At 35.2% G+C, this 27,434-nt stretch overlaps 2 protein-coding genes across 6 annotated transcripts in view; one reads left to right on the top strand and one right to left on the bottom strand.

Moving 5' to 3' along the window:
• Window positions 1-1,878: 1,878 nt before the first annotated feature.
• Window positions 1,879-17,014, top strand: LOC119577181 (Golgi reassembly-stacking protein 2-like). Its single transcript, XM_037924903.1, has 8 exons — window positions 1,879-2,060; window positions 9,457-9,537; window positions 9,743-9,946; window positions 10,059-10,276; window positions 10,904-11,018; window positions 11,254-11,929; window positions 12,350-12,424; window positions 12,652-17,014. The coding sequence occupies exons 1-8, from the start codon at window positions 1,998-2,000 to the stop codon at window positions 12,732-12,734; spliced, it is 1,515 nt and encodes a 504-aa protein (XP_037780831.1). The 5' UTR covers window positions 1,879-1,997; the 3' UTR covers window positions 12,735-17,014.
• Window positions 17,015-18,842: 1,828 nt separating this feature from the next.
• The window catches only part of LOC119577179 (transient receptor potential cation channel trpm-like), a 151,191-nt gene continuing 142,599 nt past the window's right edge, over window positions 18,843-27,434 (bottom strand). For 4 of the 5 annotated variants that reach the window (XM_037924898.1, XM_037924899.1, XM_037924900.1 and 1 more), the window contains 7 exons: window positions 26,244-26,489; window positions 25,938-26,095; window positions 25,409-25,555; window positions 25,084-25,285; window positions 24,577-24,807; window positions 24,110-24,346; window positions 18,843-23,835 (listed from right to left, as the gene is read on the bottom strand). In XM_037924898.1, coding sequence (XP_037780826.1) covers window positions 22,114-23,835; window positions 24,110-24,346; window positions 24,577-24,807; window positions 25,084-25,285; window positions 25,409-25,555; window positions 25,938-26,095; window positions 26,244-26,489 — 2,943 coding nt within the window. In that variant the 3' untranslated portion in view covers window positions 18,843-22,113. The remainder of the gene's footprint in view (window positions 23,836-24,109; window positions 24,347-24,576; window positions 24,808-25,083; window positions 25,286-25,408; window positions 25,556-25,937; window positions 26,096-26,243; window positions 26,490-27,434) is intronic. The other variant, XM_037924902.1, reaches the window with a different exon arrangement.

Below are 27,434 nucleotides of genomic sequence, written 5' to 3'. Positions count from 1 at the left end.
ATGTCACAAGTAGATTTGGCCGTAATGGCTGCATATGATTTGCAAATGGAGTAAAGGCTGGCACCGATAAGCAATTTCATTTTTGTATTTTAATATAAGAGAGCACTTTATGGATAATGGAACGTTAAAGAGAAGTTCTTGCAGCATTTATTGAGAAGATATGAATCTACCCTTTCTGTATGAGACACTGCCTTTAATCTTGTTGATTTCCTTCCACACTTTCCCCCCAGGAGTCGTAAAGTCAATTGATTCTGCCTACGGGTACAATTCTCTTCCCACCTTTGAGTTACTAGCACTTTGAGCGTCTTGCTAAAGAACAGAAGGTCCCTAGGTATTTATTCCCAAGAATTTTTGCTAATATACTGTAGATCGTATTACCTTTCTAAGAAACTTTATTTGAGGGTCCATTGCTCAGGTGAAATGCTTGGTTGCCTCTGGAAGATGGAGACCTATGCTTGGGAAGACTTTTGGGGTAAAATTGCCAACTTGCTAATGAAGAGTTTCATCAAGACCAGCAGGAGTAAAGTTTCCAGACCCGCAGGCAATCCTTTTAATAAGCTCATCATAGTAGCAAGATGGTATTGGTGGCGTAACAGGGACGGACGTCTTTTGCAAAACGGATGCCCAATAAATATGGACAATGACGGGATGATTTTGGCAGTGCTTAGTAGTTTGCGCTGATTGTATAGAGCTATATGATCTAATTTGCCACCTAGATAGTGAGTCATTTCTAAGGGGCAAATGAGTGTATGGGATCGCTTGCGTTTTGGATGTAGTAATAATAAACCTTACCGGTTTTACCTGCGGTGCTTGCCTTTGAGCCCAGGAGAGGACGAAGGGCAGGAAAATACCCATACAGTAAGAAAGAATCACCATGTTTCATACTGCCATGAGGTTGAGTGAGGAGAGAGAGAGAGAGAGAGAGAGAGAGAGAGAGAGAGAGAGAGAGAGAGAGAGAGAGAGAGAGAGAGAGAGAGAGAGAGAGAGAGAGAGAGAGAGCATTATACATAAATATATAATAGAAATATGGAGTACGTATGTGTACCACACAGATATACACGGTGTACATTTGTGCAAAGTTGGGCCCAGGATGTTCCAAGAGAGCAGGGGCATAACTGGGGGTTGTTAAGGAAATTGATATCATTCTACGCAATTATTACGCTTTTGCACAACAGTATGTTCAATTAAGTATCATGCTGTGACCACGGCGGCTCAGACATGAACCTACCGTTAAAAGAAGAAGAATGTTCATTGCGGCCTAACTTATTAACATACATCTCTGAATCGGGCCTTGCAAAATTTATTTTAATAAAGGATGGAGACAGTAATCCGGATCGTTACCGCCTATGTATTTAATATCAGGCACACGCACGGCGTCCCCCCCCACCTCCCTACCCACCCACGCCTACTTATTAAATATCAGGCACACGCATGCACGCACACCCCCACCCACATACACACCTACTGTTGCGTTTGGTACTATACTAGTTTTTGTTTGTAATTGGTATTCAGACATACAGTAAGGTAGATCTAACATCACGGGGAAATGCTGAGGAAGGGAACAAGAAATACAAGATTACAAATACTTTTGTTAATATATATGAAACTTATAGGAAAACCTCAACAAAAATACATGACGCAAACAAGAAATACGTCGTCAACCCCTACGGCGCTATACGTACGTCGTCATGGAGAACGCAAAACGGAGGAACACAAAGTTTAAAAAATGCATCCCTCCGACATTCTTCCCTTCGAAAACACCCTCATCCCTCCTATATTCCTAACATCCTCAACACGAACCTATCTAACAATGAACAAACCCCTCGAAAATACTAAAACCTCGGCCGCTCCTCCGTGAAACCTCCCCCCCCCTCCGCATCAGCTGTCTCCCACAATCCTCGCTGCCACGTCTGTTTGGGCCGAGGTCGGGGTCGCTCCTACAGGAAATTCGTGGCTCGGGTGACGTTTCGGTCTCTCAGGGGAAAAATATCTTCACCATGGGAGGATCACACAGCGTGGAGATCCCTGGCGGTGGCATGGAAGGATACCACGTGCTGAGGGTGAGATAAAGGAAGGACAGAATGAAAAAGAAAGAAAAAAAAAAAAGCTAGAACGTTGCCTTTATGCCGGAGGAGATTAGGATCTGGTCGCACATTAACCTCTATTCTGTCTCTTGCGTGTTGTTATTAGGTCGTTTAGTATCTTAATGATGAGGGTAAGACGGTTTTAACAAGCTTGTGGTCTTAGATATGGTCCAAGTGGCAGGGTCTGGCAGGGCTTCACCTGTCATATGGACGTCTGGGGAGGAAATTGCTGAGTGAGATTAGGGTTCCAAGGGAAGGAAAATATGCCAGTTCGATTTTGCTTTGATGGTGTTATCAGGGGAGCTATTGTCTTTATGGTTGTCTCTCCCTGAAATTTGTTTTTAGGAGAAATGATACAAGAATAATGAATGGTAAAGCATTCACATGTATACTCTGAAACACATACCGTCATCTTAGAAATACATTTTGATTAGCAAAACGGCAAGAATATTCCCAAAAAATCAGAGAAAAAGTATCTAGACTAATCTTTGGTTTTGGAAAAGGAATAAGTAAGGCTTAGTGAATTGAGATGACAGATTACGGATATAAAGTAAGAAACTATTGGATTCGTAATTCTATTAATCTTGTGTCAGATGAAAGACAAATGTATGAAATACAGAATATTGCTGAATCATGATAAAAATGCCACTTGTCCTGACACTGAATTGTCTTTGAATGGTAAATTTTTTGTTTATTTATCCATATTATTTTTCTTATTCCATCGACTACTAAATGTTGATAATGTGTAGCCTCCACACTAATTGCCATCTCGCAGTAAAGAGTTATGTTCTCAGTCTAGGGTTTGAAAGTGCGTTGTAAATATTAATCAACTTAGAAAAATACTCTCCTTGGGTTTTCCATACCCCATATGGAAAGGAAACGTTAACATAAGAAAAAAAGATTTTAACAAAACAAAGGAAATAAAATGCTGTTTACTATTTAAACACTTCAGAAAAAAATTAGAGCTTCTTAGTGAATGAGGCAAATTGATTAAAGACTTTTGCTCGTTTTACACACTCAGAAGTCTTGTTGGCTAATGAAACACAGATAAAAGGCTTTCTGTCAAATAAACTTTTCCTTTTGTCAAAATCTTTACACTTCCCTATTTCAACTAATGGTATTCATAGCATGATTGTTACATTCTGATTTCTATTCTAGAAATATTGTACTTTTTTTCTTTCTTTATCTATTTATTTTTCTTTAAATTTTTAGTGCATGTCACAAAAAAATTGTGTTCACTGTAGTATTGTATTATGAAATGTCTGCATATAGCTGGTGTCAGAAGTGCATAGCCACAAAGGAGTTGGGTCAGTAGGCCAGTATTATTATTATATATATATATTTTTTTTAAATTATTATTATTTTATCTTATTTTATTTGATTTATTTATTTATTATTATTATTTTTTGCTAATGCTTATTAATATGGATACTGTTAGTTATCATAGTCATTATTATTATTATAATGTTATTGACAATACTAACAGAAATAGAAGATACAAGAAAATATTTCTGAAAATCAAAGAAAATGGTAAACATGAGTGAGTTATTACTAGTAATTAGCTAATTGGTGACTTAGTATTTGTGGAGCCATCAATGTTTAAAGACGTTTAATAAACCTTGCACACAGTGGACTTGGCCTGTATATACATGCCATCTCTGGTGGCATCAGGTTGACAAGTTATTAAAAACCCTTTGCTTTGAAAGTTAATGCTGCAAAATTCCATTTTTCAAGAAATGTAAATGAGATAATAGAGAGGAAAGTATCAATTTCATTATGTAGCCTATAAGGAAATTGATATTTTGCATAAGGAACAGCTCTTGGAAATTTTTCCATGTATGAGAATCAGGATTACAGTATTAAAAAAAAAAAAAGTGTCTGCAGCGGTTACCTTGACGAAAACTAAGATCCTTTTCCTCTATGGCAAAAAGTGTGCAAATAAAAAATGAAGGAGATACAGTTACAGAGAAGAGAGAAGATTGACCCACCATTTTTTAAGTCCCCATTGTGTTTACCTTACAAGGACCAAAACAAATGTGATGCGTAACTCATTACTGCAATCTCTCAAGTAGTCCATGTATTACTACACACTTGTTTTAATGATTATTTTGTGATTACCAGCATCTGTTATTCCAAATTCATGTATGTAATGGATTATTTTGTTTTATTATACTTTTTTTTTTACCTGTTTTGGTAATTATTTATGCTATTCTATACAGTAACCTTGTGTGCATGCATGTCTTTGCCACTAGGAGATTTGACAGGCTTGTGCAATGCCATTCATTGAGAGACACTGGTGAGAAATGTTTCATTTTAAGTGTTGCATTGATTCTGGGTCATTTTTAAAGCCATATAGTAGGTATACAGAACAAATAGACATTAGTATCTATCACAGCCTGATATTTGGGCCCATCAAGTGCCCCAAATGACAAAAAAAAGTGAATAGATGCCAGACAATTCAGACCATAGACAGAAGTGAAAAAAAAGTTTGGTGCTTTGTTACATAAAGGTACATGGTTTACCCTGGGGTCTATGGGACAGAACCCCCTGGCTAGGCATATATATTACTACTGGGAGTCCAGGGGGCAGAGCCCACTGGCTAGGGAATATATAGATTGTAGTGTATAAATCCAACAAGGTTAAGGTAGACTGGTTTATTGGTTAGAATGCATTGTTTGATTACCACGGGGGATATGGATTATGTGAAATCCTGTAGATTTTTACCGAACGATGGGTTTGATTCCTGTAGAGTTTATCGAAAGGTGGTGCATCTGTCCATAGACTTTAAAAGGTGGCAAGGACATCTGTAGAGTTTCATTAGCCGATTTAAATTTTTTTACACTTTTCTGTTCTCTATTCTTCTGAGGATATAAATATTGTCTGGGAAAACCTGATTGTCCTAGTCAAAAAAATAACCCAGCTCATAGGGAAATTAGTTTAGTGTGTCTGGCAAAAAAATTATCTAGTCGACATGGGTGGCAAAATTACATGGCACACCCACTGTAATATAAGATTATTTGTCGTATTTACACATAGATGGCTCTACAAGTGCTTAGTCATTAAGAAGTCAGTTATTAGTCCTACCTGTCTCACCTCTTTACCCATTTCCTTGATTTTTGGAAAGTGCCTTTTGTATTATTTCATTATTTTTAATATCACCATGATTTTAATAATTTAATAATCATAATATCAATAAGAATAATAACAGTATCAATATTAATAGTATTTGAAAGAAAAACATATTTTCCCACAAATTCAAGGATTGGGGAAATCAGGAGTAGTCACTACGGCCTACTGATTGCTGGCTGAGTAGATCTGTATATAACAAAATTCACAAAAAATACAAGGGGCAGTAAAATTAGGTTAAATGGGTGATTAGGTTAAGTAGACTATAGCCAGGTATTTAATTCTGACCTTCAGTAGTTGAATGCTTAATTGGCTAAATATTGGTTGCGGTGACAAAATTGTCCTTAGCTTTTAGGTTGTGTGGGGGACCAGCAAATTCCAAAATACACAAGTTTAACGTTTCTCATTGCTGAATGAGTGTCAGATTAGCTCTTGCAATTCTTGATTTGTTAAAAATGTTCGTAAAAAAAAAAAGTCTTTCAACACACTGTTGATTCTTTTCACTGATGAATATGAATGCTGTGGATGTAATAAATGTCAGAAATACAGGAAAGAAAAAATATTCCATCTTCATTTTACTATAAATCTATCAGTATTTGCTGGGTGCCCAGCCATGTTGGAATCCCTGGCAATGAACAGGCAGATACTCTAGCACACTATGCTACTATGTCCACATCATACCAACCATGTTTCTCACTTATTCTAGCCACAGATTATTACCCCTGCTTTAAGTCCTTCCTGTATACCCAATGGCAATCTTTCTAGTAAAGTATATGCACTAATAAATTACATACTGTGAAACTATCAATCTCCCCGGTCAGCTCCATTTCATCAGAACAAGTTGGGAGACACGCCTCGCCCACTTTCGTATTGGCCACACCAGTCTAACACACTCCTATCTGATGTCACATTCTGATCTTCCCCTATGTTCCCCATGTAATGTCCCTCTTTCAGTTCCACACATTCTGTTTTCCTGTCCACGCTTTGATGAAGCCCGTACCTCTGCTTTCCTCCACCTGTCCTCCCTTCCCCGACCTCCCAGCCTATCAGATATCCTAATAGAATCTCACATTTTCTGCTTTGACAACCCGTTTTCCTTCCTCAGACACATACATATCCTTCACTTGATCTCATATCCCTTACCAACCCTACCTTAACCCATACACTCGACTCCTTTACCCATCTTTACCTTTTGAATATTAATCTAGATAGTTAAAGTATAGGTATTAACTACTAACTCAGCTGCCCTTCACTGCCCTTGAATGTACCTTCCTATAGTGCTACATTACCTTAGATGTCTAGCACATTTATTTTGTTATTAACCATTAATAGTTTAACTCTTCTACCATGACAAGAGAAAAAAAGGAAAAAAAAAAAAAAGAAAATTATTTATTCCTGAAAAATGAAAATAATTGCAATTCTCTCTTTGAAATATGAATTCATTTAAGTAAACCTTTATTGAATTGAAAAAGGTTAATTTGTCTTTCTCAGCTTCAATGTGTATTTTTTTTTTTTTTTTTTTTTTTTTTACCAAAGTAGAAAGGGTTTTAACCCGAAATTGCCACTCATATTGCATTTCATATGGTAAGGTTTAACCCATTACTGTGTAGAGTATTTAATGCCTACTGTAGTTCTGTTCTGTGAATGATTGAAATTATGATTATTATAATGTTATTTAAGTATTAATACAAATTACACAGTAATGTGAAAATCAAGGAAAAGGGTAAAAAGGTAAGCTAGGGAGGACTTGTAATTGACTCCTTGGTGATTAAGCACTTTTGGTGCTTTTTATGTGTAAACACAATAAACAAACTAAATTCACAGTCTGTTCTTGCCATCTTTGGCTTCAGTGAGTTAATGTGGTATCGTATGTATTTATGAATCATTAAAGGTATTTTCAGTTTCTCTGTTTAACCTGTCACAAATCTTTAAATCTGAAACTGTGATTAGAAAATTCAGTCTGCTATTCTGTTACTTCTTATCTCAGTTAGATCTTATTGATGTGAAAAGAAAAGTAGGACGGGGAAAAATATGAGGTACTTCATTACAGTATGGATGCACTCACCAGAGACTAACTCCCAACATCACAAAATTAATTCAGCAATCTTAATTGCCGTGACTGGGCATGCCAGAGGGGGGGTTAATAGGGGGATATGCCCCCAACATACCCTGTGAAACATTGCCTTCACCTCAGTAAGCACAGCAAGATAGCTGAAAATTGAGAACACCAAGTGGACTTAGGCAGGGAGCAGTGCTTTCCGTGATCTTTTTCTTTTATTTGTAGCGTTATCGTTTGTGTCTGCGGATTATTTCTTGTACTGACGATTGTAACTCATTTTCAATTTGCCCTGGCTTAGTGTGTCCATGCTGTATAGATTAACAAAATATGAAAATGTTGAGGAGGAAGTAATCAAATAAATAATATCTTTAACTTATGGCTTGCACTGTCATAGTGCATGCATTCTTGGTGAAAGTTCAAACAAGAGCACTAATAATGGCTCATACTATGGCCATCCTAGGCATTACTCATCTTTTTTCAGTTACTAAGAACTGAACTTGATGAGGAATACAATTTGATTCAGCCCTCACTCATTCACTACCACTTGTTGGTGGTCTGTCGGATATTTACAAAAATCAATCTTTTAATATTTTTTAAAACCTTCCATAGTACACTGAGTTGTTTCTGATGTTTGGCACACTCAAAGTCTTGGGCCATTAATTGATTAATAACCCCGCTTCTCTCTTAGAATAGCCACCCATGCCAGTTGATGTCTAATCATGTTATGAATTGTCCTCAAATGCTGGGTGATAGGTACAAGTGCCCTGTGCATTTTAAGCTGCCCTAAGTTGTGTGTGCTAAACTGTTGTTAGCTTGTTTAGCCCTGACTGAATTCATTTGAGAGATACTGCTCTTGAATTTATTTATTTATTTATTTTTTATTATTATTTATTTTTTTATTTGTTTGTTTGTCAATCAATTTGATTATATATATATATATATATATATATATATATATATATATATATATATATATATATATATATATATATATATTTTTTTTTTTTTTTTTCTTTTTTTCTTTTTCTTTTTCTTTTTTTTTTCTTTCTTTTTTTTTTTTCTTTCATGGTGTGCCATCCACAGCTTACAATTTTCCTAGAAACACACAAAGAATATTCTACTATTTCAACGTGATACTAAGTATCTATCTAGTTTTTGAGGAGCACTGGTGTTTTTTTATATATATATTCTAATGATCTTTCAAATGCTAAAGACTGATTTAGAGGCACATCAGAATAGTAGATGCTGGACAGTTCCAAATGCCAGGTGCGATAGCTGTTTGCATCTCTACACAATACAAAAATTGACAGCGGCATTACAAAATTTCTTCAGATTTTCGGGATGCAGGAAAGTACCCTTTAAACTACTTTTTCAGTATAATACTAAATCATTCCCTCCTCATATAATAAATTAGATACTATGAATACCATGGCTAGAGTGACATGATTTACTTACATTTTTTGAGATAGATACTTTGCATTTTATACAAATACTAACCATTGGTGTGTGTGCGTGTGCGTGTGCGTGTGTGTGTGTGTGTGTGCGTGTGTGTGTGTGCGTGTGTGTGTGTGTGCGCGTGTGTTAGAAAATATTCTCTGGAGATTCTGAAATCATATCTGTACATAATGTCATTATCAGATGCCATATGTATGTTTGCAAGCAGGTGTACCTAGTGCAAAATGCTGACAACAGCACTTATGTCCTTGTTACACCAAGAAATAACCAGAGGTAGGCTCTAACAATCATACAGTAATTTCCACATTCATGTATGAATATTGTAAGCTAACTTAAGCCAAGTGACCCCTTGATTCTCCTTTTTGCCTCATTTTGTGAAAAATATTGTGTGGTGCTGTCAAACTCTTAGTCAGGTAATTGTGTGCTTCCTTTGCTTCCAATATTTCCCTTGAGTGTCTGGCAGAGCCCTGCCCGTGGCTCGGTATGGTGCAGAGAAATCCCATCACGAGTGGAGAAAGGAACTGCTAATCACTATTTTATGAGCACATATGCATTATAGTTGTAGGTCACAGAAGTGTAAACTCTTCTGTGGTTATAGAATTTGAGTAATTATATCGCTTTGCTTTTTACTACAGTGAGAGAGGTAATATATTTTGCTTATTTGTAATTAGTGATAATTGATCAGTTCATGTATTGTACCATATTTATTGTACATCTTTTTCTTTTTTTCAGGTACAAGAGAATTCCCCTGGCCAACTAGCAGGATTAGAAGCATTCTTTGATTTCATTGTTGCTATTGGAAACACAAGATTGGTAGGTACAGATTATTCATCAACCCTGTAGATTGTTGTTTAATACATGCCACAATCTGAGATTGATATTGATAATGAAACGTGAATATTTAGATATGTCTGGTTGTTCCTAGTAATTTAATCTTCTTAAATGTCTTGCTCTATATAGAATTAACTTAAAAATCTAGACTTTAGTATAAATATTTGGTCAAAAACTTGAATTGCAGGATCAAGACAATGATACTCTGAAAGAACTCTTAAAAAGTTCAATTGAGAAAGAGCTAAAGATGACTGTCTATAGCAGCAAGACCCAGACTCTACGAACAGTGTCTATTACCCCTTCCAACCTCTGGGGTGGACAGGGGCTGCTTGGCGTATCCATCCGATTTTGTTCCTTTGAGGGAGCAAATGAGAATGTTTGGCATATACTTGTAAGTTACTGGTAAAGGTGTTTGTATGACTTGAATTGAAACTTTTGGTAATGGATTTATGTATACCAGTTGATATGCACAAGTTACCAGCACCTCTTTTTCAATCTCACAGGAAGTTGAACCAGACTCTCCAGCAGACATTGCTGGCCTCCAGGCCTACACAGATTATATCATTGGTGCTGACTCGGTCCTGCACGAGAGTGAGGACCTCTTCTCACTCATTGAAGCCCATGAAGGTCGACCACTCAAGCTCTATGTGTACAATGTTGACACAGACGCTTGTAGGGAAGTGACTGTTACGCCCGATACTCAGTGGGGAGGATCAGGAAGGTAAGAATCTGGTTACTCTCTTCTTTGTTCCCAATCATAAGTGAACTTTGAGAGAAGGTTGGAAATGAAATTGTGAAATTGTGGAGTGTTGGTATGGTTGATATGTACACTGAATGTGAGATATGTATGTTGTAGCCTTTTCACTTTTTTAATCTGTTTAACTCATTGGTCCTTGTAGTTAGTGGGCACCTGACTTCCTAATTCCTTGAACTTGGGGAGGTTCCCCCAAGTGCTATTGATGATATTGGTATTATTATTATTATTATTATTATTATTATTATTATTATTATTATTATTATTATCATTATCATTATCATTATTATTATTATCATTATAATTATAATTATAATATTATTGAAATTATGCTTGTTTTAATATCAAAATGCTGCTAATAATAAAGGTAATAAAGTAATAAAAATGAATCTCCATAAATCAAGGAATAGGGTAAACAGGTAAGATAGGTAGGACTAACAATTTGACTACTTGAAGCAAGCACTTATGGTGCCTTTATATATAAATTGCAGTGGACATTGCATCTACTTTTGACATACAGGGCTATTGAGTTATAAGTAAGAAGTCCTTTAATGATTTGCTCCCCATATATATATTTTATATTTTATCTTGTAGCTTGGGATGTGGGATTGGCTATGGATATCTTCATCGTATTCCTACCCAGCGTAATGTATCCCAAACACAACCCGCTCAAACCGAGGCTGTTTCTTCATCAGAACCATTGTTACAGGTAATGATTTTCTTTAGTGTAAAAATGTGAAAAGTTTGTATTGAATAATTTCAAATTTGAATAATTTTCAGCACCAGAGGGTTGAGTAGTGTAGAATTTGTTAGTAATCTGTCTTCTGGTAATGTTGATAAATGTTTATAGAAGATCATTTCTGATTGATAAAATAACTTGGGATGGAACCATTTTATTGCCCTCATTTTGATTTGTAATACATATTACTTTTATATTTTTTTAGGTGGCCACTGGAAGCGGTGTAGATACAGTTGTTTCAAGTATAAATGATATGAGTTTATCAGAAAGCACAACGACAGCAACATCTACAATTCCTCCACCCACTGCCTTTACAGCAGCCCCTGAAGCTAATCCAGCATATGCTACAGCCACAGCAACTGCTGCTACCACTGCTGCCATGCCAGCTGCTACTACTGCTGTGCCCAGTATACCACCACCTTCACCATTCACTCCAACTTCTATTCCCCCACCAGCTGAGCTGCCAGCAAGTGTCACTTCTCCAGTTGTTCCAGCTCCAACACCTTATTCTCAGGCCCCTATTGCCACCACGTCATATGCCCCAGTCCAAGTACCAGTTGAAACTCCCATCCCAAATCCCACATCTATTGCACCTCCTATCCAAACTCCCATACCGCCACCAATGCAAGTCTCCACTGAGATACCAATGCAACCAATGAACTTCCAGCCTTCAGCCATGCCACAGCCAAGCCCCTTGATGATGGGTGGGGCCCCAACTGTCCCAGTCATGGCTCCTCCGGTGATAGGAGGGTCTGAAGGTGCCCCACCTAGTGTTGGCATTACCACACCGATGTCTCTGCCCCAGCCACCAGCACCCTCTCTGAATATGTACTTCTCATCACCACCTATGGTCACCCCACCAGTTCCTCCCACTTTTGCAGGTTAGTATCAAGTATGTCATAGCTTATTTTGAAGTCTGTGGACTTGCTTGTAGGTAGATAATGTGATTGCCTGAAAAGAATTATGCATGTCAAGGTACCCAGAAAGTAAATTCTTGTGTGAATATGAAATAAATCTTGAATATATATTTTTTATTCGGAAAGTAAAAGCAGGAATGTGTATCAGTTTAGATCATTAAGTATTTTCAGGAACTGCCTTTTAGCACAACATTGTAGCATGATTTGTCTGTTTGCCACAATAATTACTTTTACAGTTAGTTCACATCTGTCCATCTATAATTGCATATGTATACAGTAATCACATGCACTCTTTATTCACTATGAAGTAGCCCAACAGTGGGTAATTTATATTTTGGTTTTATGAACTATAGATTTAGACTTTTTTTTTCTCGTGACCACTAGCACCATCAATGCCATCAATCCCAGGAATGCCAGTGACTACCCCAATTAATCTTCCTGGGATGCCCCCAATCACAGGTAAGCCAAGCTCTTAATGTAGAGTATGGATGTATAGTCAGAAATGCTCTTGAGATATTGTGAATCTATAACTCAAGCAATTGCTACCTTCAAGCAGTAAAGGATTTAGTGCACTAGGTGAAACAAGGAAATTCTGATTTGCATTTTAACAATGTTATTTCATTTCATAAATAAAAGCAATATGACAGGCTGACATTAATGTAAATCAAACTACCCTGTCCTTTCAGTAAGTGCCACGTTGCCACCAGAGTCATTCCAAGGAATCCCCAGCAACCCACCTGCCACTTCTCAGCCACAACCAGTTCAGTAGATTCTGTTAACCAACCCACTCTCTAGAGTATAAGCAGTTATTAAAGTGAATTATATTGGAAATTTAACCATAAGTATGTACGTAGGAAGGGAATGCATCATTGTAATAATTTACAAAGAGAGATATGAAAAATATGTATCCATAACACTTCTGTCTCAGATTCTAAAGCGGTATGAATACCTGTAGTTGTATGCTCCAAGTTTCAAATTGTTTACAGTGACTGTTACATATGTAAAATCTTCATATCAGAAATTCTTTTACACTGGAAAACTTGTAGCAATCTTTATTTACTTATTTAACCCTTCACTGCTGGGTAACAGAAATCCCTGAGTGTGATAAACTCTGGTGATTTATGACAACGGTCAGACACACTGGGTGTGAGACTCTGCTACATCAAGCTGAACATCCCGCTCCACATGCCCTGGCGCATTGCTGCTCGTATAGGCGTACCCTGCAGACCAAGTGGTTTGTTATGTGCTGGTACATGTGACCCGGCAGGGATGGGTTAAGTGAGTAAATGTTGGTGGATTTGAATAGGCTAAGATCAAGTAAAACGAGATCTCTTTGGGATGTATGGGAATTTCCTTGCCAAATGAAATGATAAGTTTCATTAGATAAAATATTCCATATTTTGTATTAGTGATAATGTCTTACTTTGGAGAACCATTTGTTATTTATATATCCTTTTTTTTTTTTTTTTTTTTTTTAACTTTAGAACTTTTTATGTTGTGGTGGTCTGTTTTGAAAATTGAGAACTGTTAGTAATTCATGAAGTCTTCAGCTTGTTTTTCATCAATATGCTTGTTTTGTCTGTATGTTTCATGAGCAGTGACTGTTCAACACTAAGATGTTACCATAAAACTGAAGCTTGTAGACTTTCATTTATTACAGAACTTTGCATAGTGTGGAAGATTTATGTTAAATATGCAATTAAGTAAATGTTTTTTGGAATTCAGCTTGATAAAAAGGGACAATGTTTTAAAACAGGTTGTTTTGGTGCACATTCTTCCAAAAAAGATGCTCTGTGTGATGTCAAGGCATTATGTGAGCATTTAAATCTTTACAGAGGGTAATTGATGAATGGTGTAAAAAGTGCTACCTAACTTTGAGCTTATTTTGAACAAAGAAAGAACATGTTGGCCTTAGCCTCTGTGGCTAGCCTTTTTTATGTTAGACCTTTCAAAATTAATTCTTAATTTTATATTCATTAACATCTCAAATATTCTGAATGTGATATCCTTCAATATTAATGCCAGTAATAATGCTTGTTACTTTGTGGTGTATGGCTCAAAATTTTATCACTTTCTTTTGTAAATACTTGTATAAATGAACATATGATTATTGAGGTACTTGAACTTAGTTTTGACTTTATATCTGTGTGTAGTTCAGTAAACATGCCTTATCAATCTCCTTTTTTCTTATTAATTCTGCAGTACCCAAGGAGTAATTGAGAAAATTTATGATGGTTACTTTTCAAAGGTGTCCTTGACTCTGTGAGAATAAATTTATCTTCATTATATGAATATACTATGTAAGTATTATTATTTTTTCCATTTACAGTAAATGGAATTGGAATGAAACCCAGGTTGTAGAAAAAAAAACTTCAAAAACAAAATGGAGTTACCTTAAAGCTCCACTTAAACCTTTGAGGACAAGAGATACAGTTTGTGATTTAATTTCTTTTGATGAGATAAAGGCTAAGGAATGTATCTATATGGAGAGCAAATTTATAAAGCTTCAGTAAATTTCAGATTTGTTATAATTGATTGCTTGTATAGGTAGGATGAAATACTAATATAACTGCATATTTCATACTTTTCAATTTATGTGATTGATCTAATTATATGAGAAAAAATTCAGTTCCATTCATATGCAAATCCATGGAGAGAGAATGCTGTTACGATTAAAACAGCATGTATTACAGTTCACTGACATAGATGGCATCACATCAGATGTGTAAAAAATTGTAATAGGTGATATGTCATGTTTAGTTTTAACACAAGGCAGCTTTCCTATAATACTTGATATCTTTTTGGAAATGCACAGTTCATGACATAAACTGTTGAAAGTGCAGAGAAATTACCTAGGATTGATTTTTCAACATAAGTGTCAAGATTTTAAATATATACAAAAGACATGCTTGTAAAGATGCACGGTATACAAAATCTTCATATTCCATGCATGTTATAGCATGTGCACAAGCCTGAATACATCTACACATTTCTGAAGTCTATAATTACTCTATTTAGCAGTGTTTTCCCAGTGGCATTATAAAAATTAAGTATTACCTTTATTAAACAAACTTATCATCCAATTCAGAATCTGAAGAAACTGGATATTTCCCAAATTATTGCTTTAATAGTGTATATGATTCTCATCGCTGCCACAAACATATTAGAGTTTGAGTATAATTTTTATAGAAAAAGTACACTTTCTTAATAGAGCAGAATTAGAAAAACTGTAGTTGCAGTGAACCACATACTAGACAGACATCATAAGCAAGAAAGTGTGATTATAGCAGACTGCATCTCCTCAAAGGGTTAAGGATGATAGTGAATTTTCAGTGCTATTCAGTTCAATAACCAGTGATGTTTTTATATGTTAACGTACTGACAAACACCATATTCTATAACCTGTTAAAAAAAATTATTTTAAATGTTCATTTATTTTCTCATATCTTCAAGTGCCTACTAGCATGACTCTGTAAGGGTATTTACATTACCATTGAGTGGTAATATGATTTTTCTTAATTTTCTGAAATGTTTCTCCATTTGTTAATTGTTGTTCCCTGATGCATGAGAAATATTCTAAGAAAAACAAAGGAATCCTGCAACTCAGAACTATGTAGCACTATTATGAAAAAGGCAATTTGAAAAAGTACTTAGGTTGAGCCTCCACCTGAAAGTTGTCCTTTTTTCACTAATTTTCATACAAAACCATTATAACAGAAGTTAAGGCATACAACTCTGATGTGGAAAAATAGTTATAATCTCAATTGCATTAACAAATGTCTTGTGGTTATAGAAACTTGAAAAAGGGTCAGTAGAGGTATTACTGCCTCTGCATTTCTGGATGACTTATGGGAACTATATATAATTGTGGCTGGTAGCATTAGTCCTCACAAAATGCAACATAAAAATTACTGGTATATTTCATCTTTCAGCAAATATTTAGTTTGGTGTTAGATTAGGTGTTGTATTTGAAAATTTCATGCCAATTCTTGTTGAGCTTTTGAAGTTGCTGGTTATATAAACGTGTGTGTATATACCGAAAGTACAGTCCAGTGTCATATTTTGACGAGCTTTTAATATGTCTGTACCTCAAGCTAGAAAAAAATATTCATATATTATAGCACTCAAATTTGAAAGTTGCACCATTCCCTCTAGGAAATTAAGGGTAATTTGCCATGAATTCTGTTCAACTAATAAACCATTATGAATTATAATTATGTTGGTGTTTTGTTACTGATTTTAAATTATTTTGTGTAAATTGAAAACTTTGTCTGGAATCTTTTATCTTCTGTAAAGGCCTGTCTGCACAGGCAGGTATGATGGGCAGACATTAGCAGGCAATTGCAAGGGTGACTTTACAGGTGAGAAAATGAGGAAACTACTTGTTTACCAAGTAGTTTGTCCACATGTGATATCACCTCTATTTGTGATTGCCAAGTGCCAGCTGATTATACCCACCTATGTGTACAGGCCTTCATAGTTTAACTCCACAATCAATTTCTTATTTATATATAGATTATACAGAAATAAAAATCTTGTTTAATATATTGAATAATATACACTGCATTTCAATTCCTCTGTGGTTCAAAATGAATTGGGGATAGACTAAAATTTGGTATTCATGTAGTGCCCTTGTCCTTTTTTGTAGCTTTTATGTACAGCACAGAACTACACCTTAGTGATTACTTAATAGTGAAACTAAGGTTTGTGGTATAGAATTTTATTAATGATATAATTTGAGGTTTGATGCTTAGAAATAGCTATGCACATCATTTTCATTAGATTAATTTAAATAACTGAAGACTTATTATCTTAATATTTTACATATAGAAAGAGCTTTTGAGTGTCTGTCTATAATATTTCCATTTTTCAGAAGTGAGTTGAGCGATAAAAGTTAACTCCAAAATTCAAATTAACTTGTATAAAAAATAGTTCCCAGTGATTGGTTTGTTCCAAGAAGTAAAGCACACTAGAATGTGTTATGTTACCAAAAGTACTTTTCACATTATTATAATGTAAATAAAGCAATTAAATTTATTTATAATATTATCAGCTCCATTTATACTTATTTACCTATTGTTGGGAGTTTGTTCCTGGTATACACAAGACCTGTCACAAGTAACTGACATTTTTATAACAATAGTAATAATAATTAATTATAAGGCTCGGACCAAGCTTTTATCAGTTATGTTTTGAGTAGATCTGAATGTTAGTTTTAGTATCTTATGTAGGAAAACAAGATCAGTTTGGAGTCCAAATGAATTTTGTTGAGCTACTTTTTGACTAGAAGCCAATGACATTTGTGAGTTTGTGTCTGGCCTTATTTTAGTCTGCTAATAGAATAACATTGATGTAAATAAATTTTACTTACCCAAATGACATTGAGCCACCACTCTTTATTTGAAGTTGAATTGTGACAAAAAAGTAAGTATCATTTTGGTCTGAATCTTTGAACTGTGTAAGGGAGATGAGGGCATGAAGAAAATGGGACACTCAGGAAAAAATCAGATTAAATAAATGCATCATTTGTAAGAAGTAATGGAATAGGCAGTTGCGTGTGTAAAAGTACAGTAATGATTAATGGTTAAAACAAATAAATGTGCAGGACATCAAAAGTTATATAACACTGGTAAAGTAATGTGGTGAAAAGGGTAAAATTTAATTAATGTTGAGGATAAGTGGACAGAAGAAGAGAAGGAAAAGGAGAGGAGAAGAAAAGACCATACAAAATTAGATGAGGTGAGGGCTGAGGTCCAAGGTAGTGGTGATCCCCTACATTGGGCCTCGATCTCCACCTACTAAGCCCTCCATGGCAGCAATGAGCAAGGGATTGGGGGAGAAAAGTACAGTAATGTATGAGCCATTACAGGGATCTTCTTGATTCTGATACAGACTATGAAATACTTTTTCAACAAATTGTAACTATAATAGTGCAGTTAATTTTATTTATCCCTTATTCATATAACCATACTTGTTGAAACCCAGATTTTGTACTTAAAATAATAAATTAGTTAAATAATAGTTTGTTTAGTTTGATGTACTGATAAAATACTCTTGTCTTGTAGTGTATGATTGCAAATTGGTGATAAACCAATAACTAGATGGAATGCTAAATCTGAATTTAATTATTTTTCTTTACACAGTCAAATTTCTGGTGGAAATCAGTGCAAATGGCTATTTTTTATTGATACTACCTGTAGAAACCATCGATATTTCAGAAGATTACCCAGTAACTTGGTCACAGAATGCTACATTGTTTAAGCTTCTGCATCTTGCTTATATAATCATTTAAAGTGTATGTGGAAGATATTTTAAACAGTATCAAGCTAAAGGTCTCCATTTATCACTTGACTAGTTACTTTTTTGTGTGTAATTTTTCACACACAAATGAAATCAGGTGGAAAATCCTGAAAACTTTAAAAAAATAGTAAATTATAGAAACTAAAACCTATTTAGTATCCACTTGCACACTGGTACAAGTGCAGATTTTTTTTTTTTTTTATGAAAAAATGAAGACCTCAAGGTTCAGTGGCTTAGACAAGTGTAAAGGAAACAGGAAAAGAAAATAGTTGCTGAAGTTACTCTTGGCAACTTAGTCTGTAAAGCTTATGAAAGATGATGGAAGCCAGTAAAATTGAACATAACTGTTTTTAAAAGGATATTTCTGATATTCTGATATAGTGCAAGCCTTCAGTAATGAGGTCATTTTCCTTTGCAGCACCTAATATTAATTACTAGAAATATTGTTGTCATTCAAGCATTTTTTTGGCTAAAAACATGAATAACCATTATATTCAATGTCCAAGCCAGTATGGTAAAATGGTAAAAAGATCTCAAGATATGGTCGAGTTTCTGATGTGCAGAACTAAGCAACACGTATTGTAATATCTTTATTCTTCACAGTCCCTAACAAGGATTTACTTTAAAGCATGAACTGAAGTAACTAAGCTGTACATACATTGGAGATTTAATGAACATTGATGATCACTTTCTACAGCATATGGCGGTATTTATTCTGAATAGTAAATCTTACCACCAAAAGTAACTAGTAAAAAGTCAACAAGTTAACAGTAAATATTATTGCTTGATTTTTAATAATGAAAGTCATCTTTTTGTCTCATCTTTTCAGATGTACAATTCATTAACATGAGTGTTACAAAAATGAGTTTTCATGATTACATAAAAAATTCATATCAATACATAATATTACAAGTGTTTACCCAACCAGGGATAGAGAATGCAAATATTCTCAAATAATTTAGGTTTACAAATAAAACCCAGAATAATTATTATTCCTCCATACCAATTAACTTGTCAGACATAAATCACAATCTGCAAAAGAACATCACCAGACTTTGTGATCCCCATCAACAATATAACAATTTTGATTTGAGGTATAATACAATTTTCATCTATAAAAATCAACAAGTTTTTAATAAAGACTTAATACATTTATGTACAACTGGAGAAACAGGATGGTCTGTAGTATATTTTGATAACCTGTGCACAACACTATTAAAATCTAGTATACAGGTGTGCACTGCATGGAATCAATATTATTTTTAGGTAGGCTATTATAATGGCTATTTACAAATATATAATCTTTAACTCCATTTCAAAATTTAAAAACATGGTGCAAAATAACAAGAGAATACTTTGTTTCACTTTATGGCATCGTTATCATATAGCTAAATTGAAAATTAGAATGAGGTTTGTAAGAAAAAAACAACAACAACATAGTAATAATGATAATAATAATGAACCAAATACAATACAAGATGATAATAGATCATGCACTCTAAAAATACTAAGTGATTGAATTAACAGTGCAATAATATTGTGATAATTCAAAACAAACTTGCTGCCACCCTTTGTTTCCAAAGTTACTACGGTCTTTTTAAATAAATGGCAACATTTATAAAGTTGAAAATATCAAATCAGTGTTTTTTGTGAGACAAAACAGCAGTCTTCTTATGAAATGTGACCTGGAAGATTGACTAGAACTGTGGACAACAATACATGATATGAAAAGGTATGTAGATGCTGTCAAGTATGCCTTATGTTTGTATATGAACATGCTCAATATAAATATACATTTGATTGTTTCTGATTATAGCTGATATTATATGTACATCCACATATAATACATTTTCCTTTTTCTGTATGTGTGTGGCTGTGCATGCTCATGTACATGTGTCTGTTTGTGTGAAATGTGTGAGCCTGCATTTGTGTATTATTCTTTAGTTTGGGCTGTTATAGTTGTTGCCTATGGTATCACACTAAAATGAGCTAGCACATACAAAGTGGAATCCAGTATCTAATGGTAAAATATTTTTTTTCATCATTAAAGAAAAAAAAAGTTATTGAATATCAACCAAATTTACAAAAATATTTCCCTTTTCTGAATGTTAAATAATTTAGACAGAAACAAATGGCTTTCCCAGTTAAAGATCCTGGAAACAATAAACAACCAGAAAATACTTCATCCCAGCATGTAAGAGAAGCAGTAACAATGAGAGAAATAAATGAGCTGGAAGATTTAATAAAATTTAACTATTGGTGCAGGTAATTGCAGAATGGAAAAGCCATATAAACTACAACCATGTTCATTACTCTATTTTATCTATTAACATACAGAGCTCACTGCTTTGTATCATCCTACTTTCAAAACAGTTAAATCATAATGGACCAAGGGTGACCAGTGAACAGCACTAATAACCCTAAAAATGTGTTTGTTTCAGCTATTTTCCAAAATATAGAAGAGAGAAAAAGAAAAAAAACAACTCTGTATAACACTGAATAAGGATTTGTCGTGAGTATGTGAAATGCTGTTGCTATACCTTGTGTCACTGCTAAATGAAGGTAAACCATTATATAATTTAAGAAAACAGAAACCCAAGACCTCCAGGCAGGTACATACAGCATACCAAATGAGAAATAAATATGAGATAAATAAATATATCATAACAATAGCCACAGCCAAATTGGAGTATGACAGTATCTCTCAAGTGGTTATTCCCATATTCTATACAGTGGCACAACATCAGTTTATTTATCTACTGACTTATCCACACTCACCTATAGCACATACAGACATAGCCACTTAACTGAATGAATAGGCCTCTATGGGCAGCACACAAGACATGCCTGTCTTTGGATACCCTGAACAGAGACTGCAAAGTCACAGCTATGCTTGTCCTTATTCTACTATGAAGAGTCCTCTCTTCAGTCCAGAAGGAAAAACTTTTAGCAGCTTGGAGTTCTGCAAATCTGAATGTCACCAGATATCAACATAACAATTATTTGTGCTCTTCATGAACTTCATTTATTTACTCCTGGCAAAAGTGTCCCCATAACATGATCAACAAATAGTGAGCAGATTTCAACTGCATAACAGATAAAGAAGTGAGAACAACTAAGAAAAATATAATGTGAATGTTCTTGTCAAGAGAATCAACACAAAACTATTAAAAAAACATTAAGGAATGTTTAAATTCATACAGCAGGATGGTAACCTTGGTAACCACAGACAGATGAATAAAACAAAGCAGCATACACAGGCAGCAGGTGGTTTGTAAAAATCTGTGCTACTGAATAAATACATAGGTATCAATTTCATGGATAACATTAACTTGTGAAAACATAGCCTTAAATTTCACACTTCCCATTGAAGTCAAGCTGTAAATACAGTCCTATATGACAACATTGTGAAAATGCGGCAAAATGGCACAAAATTCTGCACAAGATGTTTTATTCATCCTCTTCAGTATATGGCCTGTATACAATGCCATATGCCCTTTCCCATGAGTGTGAGACACCAAGGTGGATAATGAAGTTCAACAACTGGGATAACAAAGGAGAAGAACAAATATATTCTCTATATCAACAAATGTATTTTTCATTTTTAAAAACTCCTTAGGTGTCATAATGGATACTCATAATGAAGAAATGACCTCGTGTGAATAAATAATTTCAACTACATACATGCTCAAATACTTGCATTCTATACATACACACACCACACATGCACTTACAGACATGCTTTTCTCTGAATTCCATAAATAATTTTCACCACTGAAGTATAAGCACATTTCTTTTTTCTCCACATATTTTCTTGACTAGCCTTTCCACGGAATATGCCATGTATTTTAACATTCTGTTTCTGTAATTGTGTCCCTTGGCCTACCTTCAGATTCTCTAATGCTTGGCACTTGTAGAGTTGACATGTGAGGATGTTCTTCGCCTTGTGAAACATTTCTGGCACCCTCACCATCAACAGAGGATGATGCAGGATTATCAGGATGTATGAATGGTGGAGTTCGTGGACGGGGAGTTCTTGGTGACAGCCATCCTCCAGATGCTGGCAAAGCACTTGAGGAAGCCCACTGGTGATGCAGATCTCCTCTCAGGGAAGATCGACGTGCTCCTGGAGTTCCAGGTGTTGAGGATGCGAGACGGACACCATCTTCACTTCGAAGTGCAGCTTGAAGAGTTGTTGGGGATATTGTGTAAGAGGTTGCCATTTGAACTGCTCCAGGCACAACTAATAGCTGTGAAGGGGCATTGTCAAGGCTACTTGTGCTATGTCTTTTTCGGAGTTCTGCTGCCCTTGAACCACGGCGGGAACGCATTGGAGTCACTCCTTCTTCATTGTCAGACATGTCTGTTTGTACCGAACAGAGGTCCTCTAGTGAAACGGCCAAGTTTTCTGAATCTCTATGCATTCTTCTCTGAATTAGTCCCTCCATAAGTTGATAATCTGCTTCTTCAGCATCACGGAGAGGATTAGGGCAGATAGTAATGGAAATACTGGCAGATTCTGAGAAGTGCCGTCGCCTTAAATGGGGATCATTTCTATGAGGATAATGGAGGTTTGGAGAAGAAGGTGGAGACAATCTAGCCATGCATGCTGTCTCCAACTCATCTGCCAAACTTGTGTACTCACTAGTAAAAGTAAAAATGGGGGGTGGTGATGATGGTGGTATCACCTGAATCCTTGGTCGGCTTGAAACAGAAGAAAGACTCCTCTCATACCTGGTTGGAGAGCGAACTGCTGCCTCATCTGGAACTGATGCTGATCTACCATACCTTGGTTGCTCGTCTTCTTCATTAAGATTTTTCTCTTTAACATCTACATCTCCAGAATCAGAATCTTCCAATGCAACATTAATATCCATGAAACATACCCTAGATGGACTAAATGCCCTTGCCCCATCTGAGCCCTTTCTTGAAGATTTACGGATGCTGCTCTTCCTTTCTCCAGAAAGCTTACGCTCACGAGATGCACGGCCTAGAGAACTACCTGATTCAGAGTCCAATCTAGTCTTGCGTCGACCCTGTGTTTTTACTTTTCTTGCTTCTGCTGAAATATTGACAGGATTTAGACTGAAGCCTCTCACTATTCCTTCATCCACTGTGGTTGATTTTCCAGGTTCTCTTGAACTTTGAGGAGTTGGGGAGGACTTCAAGAATTTATTTGCTGCCTCATGCTCAGCATCTGTGGTGTCACTCTGCTCTTTGTCACTAGTTTCTGGTTCCTGAAGAGGTTTCCTTAGCATTTGACGTTCTGCTTCTTCCAATAACTGATGAAGACTTGTCTGAGAGAGAGAACGGGGAGTTCCTCCATCAGAACGTGGACTGGCAGAACCTGATCGAGGAGAGCTCGATCTCCTTGGTCTGCCAACATGGCTCAGCATAAAACGATGGACAACAGCATAACTATTTTTTGTTTGTTCTGCTATTTCTTCCAGCCTCTTAACATGGAAATCAAGGCTGTTTAACGAGCTCATTGCTGCTAGAAATTTGCCATGCATGTCCTCCACTCTCTGCATCAATGCTTCTGATCGCTCTGCCATCACTCGAACACGTTCCTGTACAAATAATATAGAAAAAAATTAGATCTAGAAATTGAATATGAAAGAGATGGAAGATAAAGGCTCCATTAAGTTGGATATCAAAAGAACTGAAGGAATTAAATCCCTAGTCATACTTGCTTCTTTATTTATTAAAATCCAAATAGCTTCTGTTATTGGCAAGTGATAACAAAGTTTGTAAACTTGATCAGTGAAGTCTTTGACAATTATAAATTCTAATATCAGTGATCACATTCATGTCCCGTCCTAGAAACACACACACAAAACATACCTCTGTACTCATCTGTTCTTTCTGCTCCTTCTCTCTGTTATAGCCATCCACACACTCTTCTTCAAAGTCATGTACTCGCTCAAGACTTTCACCATCGAGGAATAACTTAAGGCCATTATCATACAGGAAAGGCTTTCCTTTCCATCGTCTGAAGCAATACTTAATGGCGCGATGAATGTGAGACAGAATGATGAGAGGAGGTGGGAACACTGGCTTCTCTTCAAATTCCATCACAACCTGAATTAAAAACAATCCTCAAATATCAGATATATTAATTAAATTCTCTTAAACATATCTGCATTATCTAGGAAGCTTTATATGTATATATATCAATGTCCAGAAAGATAAACAGCAGCTGTAAAGTTAAAGTGTTTTCCTTATTTTTCACGTTATTTCTAGTGTGATCTTAAAATTACATAAATACTGTACTGGAGCTTTTTCCCCCTAATACAAGGCTTTCAACAGACCTGAAATCGTTGAAACATCCAGACTTGGTGAGAGATGGCATTGACTGAAGTGAAAATGTTGTTAAATACAGCAATGAGGAGATTGATGAGGAGGATGTTAGCCACCAGGAGGTACATGGACATGACAGTGGGAGTGATCCAACGTCCAGGATGGCAAGGAATTTCATTCTCGCCACCGCAATCGGGGTCAATGTCACCAGCAAACACTTCACCATACAGCATGAAGTATGGCTGGAAAAGAGCGTCAACACAGACTAAAATAATTTCTAAACTTTGTCTGTAAATAACTGTATATCAAATAATCTGAATCAAGGGACTTATTTTTCCATTTAAATGTACATAAGCCATCAACAGACTTTTATTACTCTACACATGAAAAAATATTCAGTAAATCCAAAACAGAATGAAAATCCTACCCTATGTCTATGATAAAAGACAAATAAAGTCATCAGTGGAGGTACACATAAGTAATCATTTATTATAATGTACATTATAAGAAACACATACCTGATAAAATATATGTCTTGCCAATCTCCAATGTGGTTCCTCATTTGGAAACAGTATGCTTTGCCGACATACTCCAAAAGCCATTAGGACAACTAGCAACAACACCACAAAATATGCCATGTTTTTTATCATCTTCCCCATCATCATCACAAGTGGACCCAGGTATTTATTAGCTGACAAGATCTCTAGAACTCTTAAGTACCTGTGGAATTAGAGAAAAGAATAAGAATAAAAACTAAAACTAAATCAAATTTCTGTTACTGAAAGACAATCATAACTCATAAGAATACAAGCTCTTCAACTGCAGTATTTAAAAAGAACTCACCAGTATATTATGTCAACGCAATAAATAACACGCCCAGCTTGCATGGTTTGTTCTTGGAGCCTTAAACACAGGCCAATCAAGAAAAGTACTGTAAATATGAGGTCAAAGACATTCCAGAGTTTGTCTGACCATACTGCTATTTTTTGCCTGTAAAGATGAAACTACAATATATTATACATATTTCTATTGTAAATGTATTCTAGATATTTTTACTGAAAGTTCATTGAAAAGGAAAGGCTGAATTTTGGTTAATGAATGAGTAAAATTAAAATTTAAATTGAATTTAGAAATTAATCAATATAGTATTTTTTTACCATAACACATACATATTTTTTTCATATCCTAAAGTAAAATCTAACAATCACACATCACAATTATCTCAACCAATTTCTCTGGCACATACGTGAATTATCTAACAAGAATATATATAGGGATTAAATACTTTTCTGCATAACTAATAAGAGTTAACTGCAAATGCTAACAAATTTTTCATCTTTGACTAAACATTGACATTTACAAATTTACTTACTTGAGTTCAACTGGTTCTGTCGACAGTATCTCTCTGATCTTCTCCAATAGAAGTGTGGAGATATAAGCAACGACATACCATTCCATCCACTGTGGCTGATGTGGTAATTTAACTAGCACAAGATAGGTAAATAAACACAGGAAGAATACATAGGCCATCTGTTGAAGAGAATATAATAGTCTAAGTTGACTTCACACAGAGTAGGACTGTTCTTCAAATTGATCATGCAAATAAGTAAAAAGTTTCAGTAATTATGATGGAAATTTTGATAAACAATAAACAATTTGTCAAAGTATAATATCTTACAGAATGAGCCCAAAATTTGCTAATAGGAGCATTGTAGAACTCATAAAACTTTGTTCTAGCTGGCAGCTGTTTTGAGTGTAGATCTGTGAAAACCGTTGAGTCAAGGACAGACAAGTGACCCATGGAAGCCCCATTTTGTCTCACAGTTGTGTCATTTCCATCCACTGTAGTTGGTGCCTCTGATGCTGGCGGTGATAAGCAAGCACTTGAAAGCTGTGCTGCATTACTGCTGTTGCACAGAGGAGCCTGGAGATGAAATTCCAATTTACAGTGTGTTTAAGCATCTTTATCTTTTTGAAGTTAAAGTATTCACCATATCAAATGAGCAAATTTCTACCTTTATGAACAGAAACTATTTTATATCAATTCATATCCTTCATACTATATGCATAAGGGGACCGTCCAAACTTTAATAGAGCAGGCAATAACTAATCTGAACAATAAATACCCATTTCAATCACAGAATGGCAACTTTTTGGTAGTATTCTTATATACAAAAAAGACAAAGGTTTTCATCATTATAATTTAGTAAGACATTTCTAGATGACAAGTTGTGATACTATTAGTTTTACTTTCATACTTACCTTTTAAAAAATCATGCACATATTATATAATGCATATGTGACTGAAGTGAATAATTCGCACAGAAAATTACTGTATAAAGAATAAATCAATAAAGACAATTGTGTTAACAATAAAAGTACACCTCCACAACTATACTTAATATATGAATACACAGAGAAACATTACATTCAACTTATTCAATTAAGCAGGGAGGAGATCTACTTGACAAAGCAATACATTCCTATATAAAGATACCAAGCTATATTATCATGATCAAAGGGAATTTAAGCAAGAGTAAAAAAAAAAAAAAGGAAAAAATTGAATACAAGTACATCTTTATTCACACTGTATTCAAAGAACACTGGAAAAACATTCAAACACATTAGCTACTGGTTTTCTATAAACTTTATATCTAGTCTGAAATCTATAAACAAAATCATAATGTACAAAACTCACGATCATACAATCACTAGTAGGAGAGAATGAAAATTAGAAATACCATAATAATCATTAAAACACTAATAAAACAAATAAACAATAAATAACAAAGAATAAAGTAATCAAAATAGTAATTAACCCGAAGCAGCGGGAGATGGCATGAACGTACACGTTATGCCTACTGTGAGT

This window comes from Penaeus monodon, chromosome 9 (genome assembly GCF_015228065.2).
Source record: "Penaeus monodon isolate SGIC_2016 chromosome 9, NSTDA_Pmon_1, whole genome shotgun sequence".
NCBI classification, from domain to species: Eukaryota; Metazoa; Arthropoda; class Malacostraca; order Decapoda; family Penaeidae; genus Penaeus; species Penaeus monodon.
Note: the sequence above shows the minus strand (reverse complement) of the source record. Positions and strands in the feature narration are given on the sequence as shown.